The 15846-nt window shown below is 41.9% G+C and overlaps 1 protein-coding gene across 3 annotated transcripts in view; it reads left to right on the top strand.

The window, feature by feature from the left end:
* Positions 1–15846, top strand: part of gas7b (growth arrest-specific 7b) — a 526445-nt gene that overhangs the window by 446471 nt on the left and 64128 nt on the right. For all 3 annotated transcript variants that reach the window (XM_063074230.1, XM_063074232.1, XM_063074231.1), the window contains exons 9-10: positions 5461–5539; positions 7263–7391. In XM_063074230.1, the coding sequence (XP_062930300.1) occupies positions 5461–5539; positions 7263–7391 (208 nt within the window). The remainder of the gene's footprint in view (positions 1–5460; positions 5540–7262; positions 7392–15846) is intronic.

The raw sequence follows: 15846 nt of genomic DNA, 5'->3' as shown, positions 1-15846 counted from the left end.
GTAGGAGGTAAAGAAGCCTGAAGACACACACTCAGCGATTCAGAAACAGCTTCTTCCCCTCTGCCATCCGATTCCTAGATGGACGTTGAACACTTGGACACTACCTCACTTTTTAAAAAAAATATATAGTATTTCTGTTTATTGCATAATTTTTAATCTATTCAATATATGTATACTGTGTAAAGTATACGCAATAAGATTTACTTATTATTATTACTATTTTTTTCTTCTATATTATGTATTGCATTGAACTGCTGCTACTGTTAACAAATTCCACGTTACATGCTGGTGATAATAAACCTGATTCTGATTCTGAAAAGCTCAGACTGGATAAAGGCCCAAGCTTTGCAGTGTTCATCTACCTTTAGTCCTGGCTTGATACTGAAGCCACGCTGAGTGATGCACCCTGGGGAAAGTGGGCATCACAACAGAGGCAGATTTAGTCTTGGCAACCTAACTCTGGGTAAGGCCTTGATTATATGGACTTCACTATGATGTGGAACATCTGAAGTATGAGGATGTTCTGCAAAACAGGATTCTCAAATGTCCTGTGTTGCTTTATGTGAAGAATTAGAAATCCAAAATCATGTGTGGAGCTGCCACTCCACCAACGGCTGGAGCTGCTGGTGAACCAAACCTACTGTTTCTCCTCCGGAGTTAGGTCAACATGTGGTTTGTTACATTGTTTTGGTGATGGATCGAGGGCTACAACCTCATCGGGGTGCTATGACCATTGGTGCGAAGGACCATAACTCTGCCCAATCTGCTATGTATCCTATCCATTTGACTATCGAAGAGTGCTGAGCGTGGCTTTCCTTGTGGATCACATGATTTGATTTTACTCGCTGGACAATTTGTAGGTGGGGTCACAAGACCACCGTGTCTGAGCTGGTCTCTGTGCTTGGTAACTAAAAAGACCCAGTAAAAGGGTAAGAGCTGTCTCTCAAAAGGGATGTATCTGGTTGCAGCCTCGGGAAGGGTCTTAGTCCAAACCTCAAGTGGACCTGTTACCCTTCCGTTAGCTGCAAAAGTCCACTCAGCCACGTGAGAGGTGCTAGAGACCTGCAGTTCAAAAGGCACCCCAGGTTTATTTATTTATTTATTTATTGAGATACAGCGTGGAATAAGCCCTCCGGCCCTTTGAACCGTGCCATCCAGCAATCCGCCGATTTAATACTAGCCTAATCATGGGACGATTTACAATAACAAACTAACCTACCAACCAGTATGTCTTTGGACTGTGGGAGGAAATTGGAGCACCTGGTGGAAACCAATGTGGGGGGGGGGGGAGGTGGGGAATGTACAAACTCACAGGCAGCATCGGGAATTGAACCCAGGTCGCTGATACTGTAAAGCTTTGTGCTAACCACTATGCTGCCGTGCCATCCAAAATGTTGTTTTCGGGGCCTGGGGTAGGCCCTGTTCAATGGCCTGTCTGGCAGTCTCCAGGGCAATTTATTGGTCAGGACCCCACTGGAAAGGTGTCTTCTTCCAAGGTACCCAATATAATGGTCTCAGTATCATCATTAGGTGGAGAATATCTTGTCCTCATTATAGACGTAGCCCCACAGAATGCTGCTGCTTCTCTTCCGCGGTGGGAACCACTGCCCCCAATATTTTTCATTTGGTCTTTTCTTGTACTTCCTGGTGTCCAGAATGCCATTGTATTGATTGGAACAAAATATTCCGGCTTGGATCTTTTCTAGATTAATAAATCATCCCCCCCACTTTGTCTAGTGCCTACCCTACCATTTCTTCGGAGGGCGCAATAGGATATCGTCTGTGCAATGGGATACCGAAATATTTGGGTCGACTGAGATCCCTTGTAGGTCTCGAGATATAATGCCGAGGTCAGACTGTGCAAGTATCTCTCTGGAAGATGATAAAAGGTGTACTGTCTGTCGTCCAACATAAAGGCAAACTGCTTTTGGGACTTGAGGCTCAAGGAGTGGAAAAGAAAGCATTACTTCCCCTCCCTCGCCTCTATGTCCTCTACGGTGGTGACTACATTCGGGACAGCCACTGTGAGGGCCGGGATGTGCTTATTGAATTACTTAAAATCTATTGTCATTTGCCATGTTCTACTCCTTCTGCACCGGCCAAACCAGGGGAATGTTGCTGGCCGAATAATTCCCTCTTTCAGCACTGTTTCCCCAGTCTCCTTGCTGCCACCTGGGATGTGGGTTCTGCATGATGTTCGCTACCCTGGTCAGAGGCAGGGTAATGAGGGGCTCCCACTTGGCCAATCTCACCGATACTGTCAGTTCAATCACCCAAAAAGTAAAACAATCCCAATTGGTCTGCAGGGACCTCCCTTTCAGCACATTCATATCCAAAATGCACCGGGGGATGCCGTGACCAGCACTGACATAGGTCCTGGTTATTTAGACCCAAAAGTCACCCTTACTGTCACAGCACGGGCTGGGGACAGTGTCCCTCCCTTTGCTTCTATCATCACTGAGGGACCTCTCCACCTGTTGGAGTTTCCTGGGATAACGTTGTATTCGACCTTGGTATCGACCAGTGCGTTTCCCTTTGTACATCACCGTACATTTCCCTTTCCCCAGTGTACCACAATAGATACATAAGGCCTCAGGTCTCCCAGTTGGGAAAGAGTTACTGACCATGCCCCTATGGGCACGGGGCAGGAAGGCGCCACCCACTGTTGGAGTCCTATTGCTGCAGGTCTCGAAGGGCTTTCTTCAATGCCTCACTGGAGGGATACAAGGAGGGATTTTTCTCCCAATTAGATATGGAATCAGCAGGGGTTCTGCACCCCCCCCCCACCAGCTCCTCTCCCTTCTCATTTTGACAATGGCCTTTCCATAAAGCTTATCCTTTCCACCCTTTCCTTTGGAATGCTTGCCTTGAGCAGGGCCAAGGACATCTCCCTACTGGTGAGGTAGGACCCCCCTCTGTTCTGCTTCTCCACCTTCCTTGCCTGGCTATGAGCCCTGCCTACATGTTCTAAACTCTCCAAGAGCTCAATAGCCAATTTTACTGTTCTCCCTTCCGCCTTCAGATAAAGGCTGCCAGTTTTACCAGGTACCCTACCATGCTCAAGGTGAACTTTTAACCCTTCAGTGGGCCATCCCCACCCTCATCAATCCCAGTGTCCAGGGCCCATTGATGGAGAGTCTTAGTTCCTTCCTCTGCTGTGTTCCAGTCTTCTCAAGATTTTAAATCCCAGCCCAAGTAGGGTTGCTTAACCTTTACCATGGTCGTTACTCTGACCCAGAAAGACCTTTCCACCCTGACAGTTCCCAGAAGGGGACTGTTTACTCCATGACTGAGTGACAGTCCTCCCAGGGCACCCATTTCCTGGTCGGAGATCACTTCATCTCACTCCACGTCTCATATCCTTAACAACCACTTCACTAATGGTTCCCCTGACTTCTGCCTGTACTGATCTCCCAGCTCCACCAATTCCTTGAAGGAGTAGCCTTTAGTCACCACCGAGATGGTCACCGTTTCGGGTCTTCACTCCACTCTTCCTCTAGCTGGATGATACATTGTCCCAGGGTGTGAAGCATTGTTGGAACAATGCTGCAGGCTGAGGGGTGCTTGGAGAGAGAGGGAGATTGGCCAGACTACGTTTCTGTGGATGCAATAAGCCTAGCTGATTGTACTTTCAAGTACTGGGGTTTATCAGGAGGTGGGCAGCTTTCCACCCTTTCACCCTGATCTTTACCATCAAATCAAATATCTGCATCCCAGATATCCGGGTCATTGCCCAGTAAAATAAGATGCTAGACCTTCAGTTGGTCCATTTACCAATTAGCCCTTCATGCCACTTACTTCTGCCAAACCTTGGCCAGGCGGCAGGTGATCTCAACTCTCTTTTCTTCTATCTCTTCACCGCAAGTCTGCATCGATGGCCGACTGCTGCCATGGCCATCCAGCCATTCAGTGCTTCCACCTCATGTTTAAAGTTCCCTATTTCCTCCTGCTTCCGAGAGATTGTCTGAAGTTGTTGCCTTATGATGGCCACTAGCAGACAAAAAGCCCCTCTGTGGCTCCCCTAATCCCTTTAGTACGAACACGTGATTGGTGTCCCATCTTTAACCTTTGGAGATCCAGTTTGTTCAATCCACCAGCACACCGCAGTTCATCAGTAAATCGAGCGGGGTCCCAAATCCTGCAGTTTCAGTCCACTCGGTTGTCGGTATTATATGGTGGGGTGGGGTCTTCCTCCTTGCTATTACCTCTAAACATTTTGCTTTCTATTTAATGTGCAAGATCCTGCTTACCATGCCAAAATGCTTAATTAAGTCAAAGTGTTCTTGGCACGATTTGGTGAGAGAGAAAGACACAAACTCCAATTATCTACTTAGAACTATAAAACTATGTTTATAAGGACAGAACAGAGCAGGCATTACAATATTTAACTAGGTGTGCATGGGCCCCTCTCACTGCAGCACAACTCCCACATGATCTGCAGCACTGTTCATGACCTGCCCACTGATAAGGCCTCAGAGAGCTACTCCCAAGCCCTGTGACTGCTCTGTTTTATGCCCTTTCCGCTGATATGAAATACTGCAGTAAGTGGACCAATACATAGCACCATGTCAAACCACCAATTCGGAACCAATCATCACCTGTCACCACTCTACACAGGGCTCACCCCTGTATTCAAATAGCTCTTATGTTCCTATGGTTGTTCCCACAGTAGTCATGGAAGGGCTGTTACATTCAAGGCCACAGTGGTGGTGAGACATTTCACATGTACAAAGATTAACGCGTTAAAATACAGTCAGGTAACTGGAACAAATATCAGAAAGGTTGCCTTTACCTTGGATATTTGTTATCAAAGTGCAAAGTAAAGTTTATCTGTTTTATACTTTATAATTAATTTAGATCACTTTGTAGAGATCTGTTTTCACTTTGACGTGAAAGAGTATTTTTCTGTTGATAGTGTCAACAAAAGCCAAATTAAATTCACTGTGATCCAATGTTGTAAAACAATAAAACATGAAAACTTTCGGGGGGGGGGTGAATACTTTTTATAGACACTGTATGTGTTGCCACATGCAACCCTGAGATTCATTTCCTTGTGGGCATACTCAACAAACCTATAGAATAGAAGCTATGACAGTATCTATGAAAGATCAACCAGAGTGCGGAAGCAAATATAAGTAAATAGCAATCAATAATGATAACCTGAGATGAATAGTCATTGAAAGTGAGTTCACTGGTTGTGGGAACATTTCACTGATGAGGCAAATGAAGCTGAACAGCCTGATGGCTGCTGGTTAAGGGGTAGTAGCTATCCTTGACCCTGGTGGTGTGTGTCCTGAGGTACTTGTATCTTCTACCTGATAGCAGCATCAAGAAGAGAGCACAGCCTGAGTGGTGAGGATTCCTGATGATGGATGTTGATTTCCTATGACAGCATTTCATGTTGATGTGCTCAATGGCTATCTGCTGTTTTTAAGACTTGTCTTTCTTTATTTTTGGTAGCACTCTAGGAGAGTCTTGGGCACAGGTGAAGAAAAGTTTGGCTGATGAAGCTGAGGTTCATCTGAAGTTTTCATCCAAGGTAATGAATTGTTTTACAAATTTTGCCATAATAATAGGAATAAAATAATTAAATACCAAACTCACTTGTGGTCACAATACTAAATCTATGGTACTGCTAAAAGACCTGTGAGAAAGTGATTCTTGGAACATACGTCCTCTTTATTTCAGGGCTCCCCCCACCCCTCCCAGTTCTCAATATTTCAACAAGGATTTCTTTGTTGTGTACTGTCTACACCAGGGTGGCCAACCTTTTACATTCCATTTGTCAATTTTTTCACATACAAGTTCAGATGCGATTTTTTTCACGCACGAGTTCTTTATTAACATATTTTTACAAGAAATGAACGGGGTACAAGAGCTGTATGGCGCATCTGAACTCATGAGTGAAAAATTGATGAATGGAATGTAAAAGGTTGGTCACCCCTGCTCTAACACAATCATAAAAATACTCATTAAAATTATGATGTTCATCAACACAGGATATGATTTATAAGCCAAAAGTATAGTCAGTTACTAACACAGGAAAAGCATACACTGTTGACTTTTCAATGATTGCAGTATTAGTGCTGTAGTGCGATAGAATGTGATCAGATAAAGATTCTGAGCTGTGCACTTTTGGAACGTTTTCAAATTGGCGGTGTCTATGTGCATTTTTGTTAAGAGTTCCAATTTTCTTCTATGAGTTAACTCAAGGTAAATTCTATGAGCTCCACTGCCCTTCAATATCTGCCTATATTTGCCATTGAAAATTGAAAATGCCCCCACTTATTGGATGATTGTAGCTTTACAGTTGGCATTTTGGGCTGCCTGTTGATGTGTCTGTCTAAATGCCACTTAAGAACCCCTTTAATGCACCATCCACATCCTTCTGTTTGGTGAATGCTAATGCAAAGTACTCATTTAGGATCCCAGCCACTTCTTTTCACTCGGTACATAAATTCCCTCTTTTGTCCTTGAGTGGACCTCCCCTTTCGCCAGCCACTTCTTGCTCCTAGTATACTGTACATATAATATGCCCTTGGATTCTCTTTAATCCAATTTGTAAAGGATATTTCATAGCCTCCTAAACTGCCCAAATTCCACTGTTCTTTCCTGATCCCCTTATATTCCTAATGATGCCTGTCTGATTTCAATTTCCTTAACCCTCACTCATGTTTCCTTTCCCTTTTTAACTAAATTTATAACACCTCTTCTCATCCAAGGTTCCTGAACCTTGCTATCCTTATCTTTCACCCTCACTGGAATAGTCTGGTCCTGAACTATAAGCAGTTGACTTTTAAAAGACTCCCACATATTAATGCGGATCGAAACTGAGACAAGCAGCAAGTTCTCCTACGCAGGTGGTGTGCCTGAAGGTAATTATTGCTTTGTCTTGGATGACGTTAATCTGAAGAGTTTGGAGACTGGTATGTCTGTTTGAACTTCCCACTCAGATGCTCACTCAGCCAACAGTCAAACTGGATTGCCGTTGATAAACATAGCTACAAAACAGTGCCACATTCCTCCAATTGCATTAATGACAGGAAATCCTATTCTATGGTTCTCGGGAAACAATCTGTGCCCAGGCATTAAAGTTTCTGATATTTATTAACTGTTTAAAAGGCAGATATATTAAACAACATTTTTTTGGCAATGTCACAGCTGGTGATACTCTGATTATAAATTCTATGGGAGAAATCCCAATGCACTTAAAACTTTCTGCATTTGATGATGAGCGCTCATCTTTGATTTTGTTTCACCAGCTACAGAGTGAGGTGGAGAAACCTCTGCTATCATTTCGAGACAACTTCAAGAAGGATATGAAGAAGTTTGACCACCATATATCCGACCTTCGCAAGCAACTGAGCACTCGCTATGCTACAGTGGAGAAGGTATATATGGTTGTCAGCATTAAAGCAGTGCCTGAATGGAAGCACTATCATTTTCAGAATTGCATAGCTCTTAAAATTAGGTCTAGCTTAAAGAAGATATATTTTTAAACTTTTCGGCCTTAAATTTTAGTTGCCTTTGCCACTACGCTACAGATGTGATAAAGGATCAAGCATTCCCACCCGCTCTATTATTCCAGTCACTGCACTGCAGATACTTTAAGTGCTTTGTAATGCTATTTATATTGTAAATACATGCTGGTATTTATACATCTATGCACATTTTATTTTATATCCGTAGTTTAACCCCTAAGTTTAGTTCTTATATATATTTTTATCCTTTATAATTATTGAATGTCATTTTGTTGCAACAACGCACCACAGCAATACATCTAAACATACGTGGCGAATAACATTAATTTTTGATTCTTGATCCTTGAATCCTCCAAAGGAAACTCTTGAAAGAGCCGTCACCATTGTAAAACATTCACTTGTGGGAAGTGAAAAATGTTAACAAGGCAAGTATTTAAATTCCAGTCTTTCTTGGCCATTTCGGAGAGCAGTACAGAGTGAAGCACGTGGGTGAGTGGTGCCACATGTGAACCAAAACGGATGAGGATGGCAGAATTCCTTTCCTAAAGTCCATTAGATGAGTTTTATGGCAATCTGTTAGATTCATTGCTACAATACAGAGACTAGTTAGATTCCCACCGCCATCCCTTTCTCCAATCCCACATGTGGTTAATTTACTTGAATTTAAATTACGCAGTTGCCATGACAGGATTCGGGTTTGCAGACGCAAGGTCAGATCTCAATGGCCATGTCTGGTAGCATAAACACAGTGTCACCGTGCCAAATGAAGTAGGAAATGGAGCAGCAGACCCATACCTTTATGAACAAGTATTGTTCTAGATACCAGGGTAACTGTCCTGCTGTCTTCAAGTTATGTAGTAGCATAGTTATGTCAGCTCGAGAGAGCAATTGGGATGATTTGAGGTATTTCATCTCAGCATTTTCATTTGAGGTATTTCATTTCATCTAACGTTGGGCACGTGGCCAAGTGGTTAAGGCGTTCGTCTCGTGATCTGAAGGTCGCTAGTTCGAGCCTCAGATGTGGCAGCATGTTTGTGTCCTTGAGCAAGGCACTTAAGCACACATTGCTCTCGTGTCTGTGTGAGGAGTGGCGCCTCACACAAACTTCCATTCTGCGCCTTGTAAGGCATAAAAATGCCTAACGCAGGCCTCTCATGGTCTGAGTCGACGTTCCCCCCTCCCCCTCATCTCAGAAATGGTATTTTGACATATTCCCTAATTTTGCACTGAACCATCATCCCAGGTTTGTATTCTTGATCCTCAGAGTTGATAAACTGACAATCTTGTGACTCGAAAGTGAAATTCGATTGGTAGCGTGGACAATTTTGTATGTTTATTCTATTGCTTAGAAGCTTGTTCAGAACCCCTTTGGAGTTATTGTAGGAAACTAGAATAAAGTCTCTGAGTGCTTAAATCTGTTGGATAATTTTTTTAGCACCAAAATGTAACCCCAAAATTAATGGGAAATAAAATCTGGATTTAATTTGCCATTGTACATTTTGCATAATTACATAAAGTTCTCCCTTTGATGTAAATCCACTGTTTAACATACAGGCAAAGACTCCTTGCTCCATGTCAGCGGATAAATTGTAAACCCATGCCCTTGAATGTACCTTCAGGCTGGTTAAGATTTGTTATGGCTCATTATTGCATGAGCAATACAGTAACAAAAGAGCAAAGCAATGACAGTCAGACACCAGTCTGTCAACTGAGAGATCAAGCTGACTGCAGCAGGAACGCAATAGAGACTCTTGCTAAGATCCCAGTCACGTATTGTCACCTTCTAGGATCCAAGAAGTTGAAATAGAGCATCCACATAATTAGGTGTCAGCATCATCTCACAATGGCAGTGAAATCTTTGATGTTGCTTCTTTGGAATCTTGGTTCATTCTGGAATTAATATTAAATTCTGATATTTTCTGGGGCTCATCCAACACTCAGATCACTATCTTCTCAAAAGTTCAGAGATAAATTTCATTGCAGATAGCTGTCTCTCTAATTCCTCTGCTTTTTAAATGGCTAGTTTACATACAACTGCCTGTTGTGAAGTGTAAACTGTTCTTTGAAGATAGAGATGATAAATAGACTACAATATTATATTACTACAATAAGATAGAAAAAACTTGTCAGGCAACATCTCTGAAGGGAGAATTTCAACATTATGATCTTATATTTGAATGCTATTGTTATTTGCGTACTGTAGCAGCCAAACCAAAGCAAATGCCATTGTTGATGACCTCATGGATTTGTTATACTTGCATGATGCTCCAAAATTCTCCAAAAGTCAAGGATACGTATTCAATTCTTTATAAGCAATTAGCAAACATACAATTTTAAAGCGAAGAATCTTAAGCATACCAAAGTGTAAACTGAGCGTAGTTGAGCGTCAGCGAAAGATACAACATTCGCTGGTCCAAGTTACTATAAACTGCAATGAACAAAGCATGAAGATGTAACTCATTCCCCTTACCTTTACCACACCCTCACTCACGTGACTGATTCATATAATTAACACGTACCACAGAATGCAAAGCAGACAGAGAACAGATGCATGGCTCCTACAAGTACAATGGTACTGTATTAATCTAGGAAGATGATTGTTAATGAGATAAGGTTAAAAAAAAGAGTTAAACTCCTAGATCTAGATACACAAGTAGCATTAGAGCAGTTGATAATCACCTTGTCTAACTTCTGCCTTGACTAGACTTTCCATCTCCAATTCCCTCCATGGCTTTCTGCTAGGTCATACCAAGTTACCAATTTACAGGTGTAGGTTTCTGGGTGTCATTCTTTCTGTCAATCTTGATATTATGTTCCATGCACATCTAGCTCTCAACAGTGTAGTAAAAAGTGACATCATATTGTCATTGGGTGAGGGAAGTACCCACAAAGTGGCCTATGTTGCACTATGGGACAAAGTTGAGATTTACCCCACGAATTGGCAATCGGCTTCATTAATCACTTTTGCTCTACTTCTACTACTTTATGATTGTCCCATGTTTTTATGTTGATTTTGATATCCCTTGCAATTTTATGTTTAGGTTTTATTTTATTGTCACTCTCAGTGATTTGTTACCATTTGTACCTCCTCCATTTACCAGGTCTTTTGTTTACAATTCTTTGTGCCTTTCCTTTAGCAGTGTCAAATACATCCAGTCACATAACACTGTTTTTTGTTTGATAAATAGTATTCTCCTCCTAATGAAATATCCTTCTTTATTCAACATTTCCTATTTACTGTTTACCCACCAAGAGATTTGTCAGTTTTCAGCAGCCCAACTCTGCCTCTTTGCCCAAGGCCTGTCCACCAAGGTCTGGCACAAAGGATCTCTGTTTTTCTCCATATTAGACGTGTTGGTGTAGATTATCCTGGTCTGGACTTCTGCCTTATTGAATCATTATGTGTTGTTTTTGCATGCTCACCTTAACCGGACCTGGATGCACAGGCCTTTTCTCGCTGGTCTTCTGCACCATTAAGTCTAGATGTTGATTGCTTTGTGAGTGATGCAATGTGGAGATCCTGTCTCTGATGAGGATTCACAGCTTGCAGAGATGGTGCATTACTTTGCTAGTTGTGAAGCCTGTTAGATTAGATTAGATTAGATTCAACATTATTGTCATTGTGCCAGGTATGGATACAAAGCCAATGAAATGCAGTTAGCATCTGACCAGAAATGCAAAGAATAGTGTTATTTACAAAATAACTGTGAATAAAAAGTAAGTGCTACAGCACACAAATATAAAAGTACTGAGACAGTACAATATGGGTGCAATACTACTTAGCGCTGTGAAGTGAGGTTCAGCAGAGTCACAGCCTCAGGGAAGAAGCTCTTCCTATGCCTGCTGGTACGGGAGTGAAGGCTCCTGTAGCGCCTACCGGATGGGAGGAGAGTAAAAAGTCCATGGTTAGGGTGAGATGCATCCTTGATGATGCTTTTTGCCCTGCCCAGGCAGCATTTGTGGTAGATGTTCTCAATAGTGAGCAGTTGGGTGCCGATAATTCGCTGGGCAATTTTCACCACACGCTGGAGTGCTTTGCGGTCCGATATGGGACAATTGCCATGCCACACTGAGATGCAGTTGGTGAGTATGCTCTCAATGGTACAGCAGTAAAAGTCCGTCAGTATCCTGGGACGGAGTTGAGCTTTCTTGATGCTCCGCAGGAAATAAAGGCGCTGTTGCACCTTTTTGACTAGGATGGAGGATGGTTAGTCACTTTGAGTTTTTAAAAATGTATTAAAACACAAGTAATTAATTTTAAATTTGGTATATGATGAAAAATTATAACTTAATGTTTTAATTATATGCATAGATATAAATCAAGTGCACTACTAAGATATGTCAAACGAAGCCAGTGTGATTTGTTCTTTCTCAAGGTCACTAATAAGTTGTTACTTAAATCTGCCTCATCATTAAGATGGTTCAGGACTTTTGGTCAGATCTTGCTGCTAGTGATGAGATATCCCACACCGACAGCTGACCTGTGATTCAAGTCCAAATTTGCTTTGTCCAAACCCTCCAGTGTGGGCTAACACCACTAATCCTGGCAAATCAGCTGATGAACAGCTAGACAAGTATCAGTTCCACTTTTGTCAGCTGTCTATCATTCACGAGTTTAATGTTTCTAATACCCTGACATTCAACACTGTTCTATAGCCATTGAAAATCAAACAGGAAAATATTTATGAAATTATAAAAACTAAATAGAAAGTTTAAGTAAATAATTTAAAAATATATAAATGTCTTGTACTAGCATCTATTCCTCTCAGCCGCAATAGAGGAGGTTACTCTTCCTGTAATAGTTCTAATCCAGGGCAGGTTCTTTAGCACAAATACTGAGGAATTGTGATAAGCTATTGGATGCCTTGGAATACAGTTAGCAAAGCTTCAATGGCCAGGACTTTTGCACTTGCTCTAGAATCCTGAACTTCATAATATTTACTGCTTGTTGTGGAACTAAAGATTTTTCCAACAAATTCTGGTCTACTCTTGCAGAAAGCTCTCCGAGCTGTCTCGAAATTTTGTGTTTCTGATTTGGCTTCATCCCAATCTTGATAGAAGTGGATTTTCTTTTTATCACCACTGAAAACCGTTCTCCCTTAAACACATTTGGTTAATCCTTGGCTTCACACTTTCTACAATTTCCCAACTGTAACCTATTATACTTCTTCCATATGAGTCTCAAATCCTTGATAACCTCTCCTGTTGTTGACTCAAATTTATCTGTAATTGCTATCTTGTTTATCTCAATCAATTTCTCCACCTTGTTTTGCAGTCATAATAATGTTCAAAAGTTCAAAGTAAATTTATTATCAAAGTGCATATATGTCACTGTAAAATATCCTGAGATTTATTTTTTGCAGGCATTCGCTGTAAGTACAAAGAAACTCAGTAGAAATAATTAAAAGAACTGTACACCAAGATGGACAAGTAACTATTGTGCATAAGACAACAAACTCTGCAAATACAAAAAGAAAAAAAAGTAATAAATAAATAAATAAGCGATAACTATCGAGAACATGAGATGAAGTGCCCTTGAAAGTGAGTCCATAGGTTGTGGGTGTCTATATGTGGTATGCTCACTTACTAATCCTGACCTTTCAGAAGCAAAAATGAAGTGAGTCATTCCTGTATTTGAGTCCTGATGAAGGGTCTCGGCCTGAAACGTCGACTGCGCCTCTTCCTATAGATGCTGCCTGGCCTGCTGCGTTCACCAGCAACTTTGATGTATGTTGCTTGAATTTCCAGCATCTGCAGAATTCCTGTTGTTTGCATTCCTGTATTTAATTTGTACTGTATTTGCAATTCATTCAATTTATCCATGTATGTATGTATATAAAGGACACTTTTATTTAGAATTTTATCATAGTCGGGGACTTCAGTTAGGCTTATTTGAAGAAATCACTGCCCAATTACCATCAGCATATAACCTGTAGCACCAGAGGTCCCAACACACTGGACCACTGTTATACTAAAGTAAGGAATGCTTACCGTTCCATGCCTAGATCGCATTTTGGAAATCTGATCACTTGGCTGGCCCTCTCCTACCTGCATACGGGCAGAGGCTAAAGAGCAAAGCTCCAGAGATTGTGACAACAAAGAGGTGGTCACAGGAGGCAGAAAAACAGCTGCAGGATTACTTTGAGTTGGCAGACCAGGCCATGTTCAAAGACTCATCTGGGGATCTGAATGAATGAATTTGTTGTCACTGTTTTGAAAACAATTGTAGATGAGTGAGCCACTTCAAAATCATTCAGCGTCTTCTCCAACCAGAAGCCCTGAATGAACCATGAGATCTCCAATCTGAGGGCAAGATCAGAGACATTCAAGTCTGGTTCCCAAGAAAGTTATAACAAGTTCAGGTATGATCTCCAGAAAGTCATCTGATGGGCGAAGTGGCAATTCCAGACTAAACTTGAATCAACAAAGGATGCTTGTCAGTTGTGGCAGGGCTTGAATACTATCACCTCTTAAAAGGTAAGATGAAGTGACATAAGTGACAAAGGGCTTTGCTTCCAGAAGAGATCAATGCCTTCTATGGTTGCTTTGATCATCAGCCATGAACTATCATGGACTCCCGCAGCCCCCAATGAAACTGTGATGTCAGTCTCTGAGGGTGACGTGAACATCCTTCAGGAGGGCAAACCCACGTAAAGCATCCAGACCAGATGGGGTACCTGGCCAACTTTCTGAAGTGTTCACCGAGATCTTTAACCTCTCACTTTGGCAGTCTGAGGTACCCAGCTACTTCAAGCAGGCTTTAATTATACCGGTGCCCAGGAAGAACATGGTAACGTGCCTCAATCACTATTGTCTAGTAGCAATTATATTCACTGCGATGAAGTGTTTTGAGAGGCTGGCGATGCAACATATCAACTCCCGCTTGAGAAACGACTTGGAGCTGCTCCGATTTGTCTACCGGCGCTACAGTTTCGAAGCAGATGCCATCTCATTGGCTTTTCAGTGAACCCTGGAACATCTGGACAGCAAAGATCCTTACATCAGGATGCTCTTTATCGACTACAGTTCAGCATTCAGTAACATCGTCCCCTCAAAATTAATCAATAACCTTCTAGACATTGGCCTCAATTCCTTCATGTGCAATTGGAGCCTCGATTTCCTCACTTGCAGACCCCAGTCAGTTCAGATTGGCAACAACACTTCCTCCACGATCTCCACCAGCACAGGCACATCACAAGGCTGTGTGCTTAGCCCCCTGCTCTACTCCCGTTACACTTATGACTGTGTAGCTAAGCACAGCTCTGATGCTATATTCAAATTTGCTGAGGACACCACAGTTGTAGACCGAATCAAAGGTGATGATGAATCTGCATGTAGGAGAGATTAAAAATCTAGCTGAGTGGTGCCACAACAACCTCTTACTCAATGTTAGCAAGACTAAGGAACTGATTATTGACTTCAGGAGGAAGGAACCATAGGTTCATGAGCCAGTCTCATCAGAGGTGAAGAGGGTCAGCAGCTTTAAATTCCATGGTGTTATCATTTTGGAGGGCCATTCCTGGGCCCAGCACGTAAGTACAATTATGAAGAAAGCATGGCAGTGCCTCTATTTCCTTAGGAGTTTGCAAAGTTTCGGCATGATATCTAAAACTTTGAGAAGCTTTATAGATGTGTGATGAAGAGTAGATTGACTGGCTGCATCACAGTTTGGTATGGAATCACTGATGCCCTTGAACAGCAGTTCCTCCAAAAAGTAGTGGATAGGGGCCGAGTGCATCACAGGTAAAGCTTTCCTCGCCACTGATCATATCTACACAGAACGTTGTTGCAGGAAAGCAGCATCCATCATCAGGGACCTCCACCACACATGTCATGCTCTCTTCTTGCAGCTGCCTTTAGGAGGATAATACAGGAGCCCCAGGACTCACACCACCAGGTTCAGGGACAGTTATGACCCCTCAACCATCAGGCTCTTGAACCAAAGGGAATAACTTCACTCAGCTTCGCTTGCCCTATCACTGAACTGTTCCGTCAACCTATAGATTCACTTTCAAGTACTCTTTATCTCATCTCATGTTCTCGATATTTGTTACTTATTTATTATTATTATTATTTGTTTCTGTTTGTTGTCTTTTTACACATTAGTTGAATGCCCAAGTTGGTGCAGCTTTTCATTGATTCTATTACAGATTTATTGAGTATGCTGCAAGAAAATTAATCCTGGTTGTATATGGTGACATATATATCTTTGATAATGAATTTACTTTGAACTCAAAATGTCTTTATGCTTTAATACTCTGCCCACACTCAAATTATTTCCCTGATGTGATGACAATACATCTTATATGTGGGCTAATGTAACCCCACTTTTTAAAAAAGGAGGGAGAGAGAAACCGGGGAATTA

Source organism: Mobula hypostoma, chromosome 22 (genome assembly GCF_963921235.1).
Source record: "Mobula hypostoma chromosome 22, sMobHyp1.1, whole genome shotgun sequence".
NCBI lineage: Eukaryota > Metazoa > Chordata > Chondrichthyes > Myliobatiformes > Myliobatidae > Mobula > Mobula hypostoma.
The sequence above is the reverse complement of the archived record's forward strand: the minus strand, read 5'-3'. Positions and strand labels throughout refer to the sequence as shown.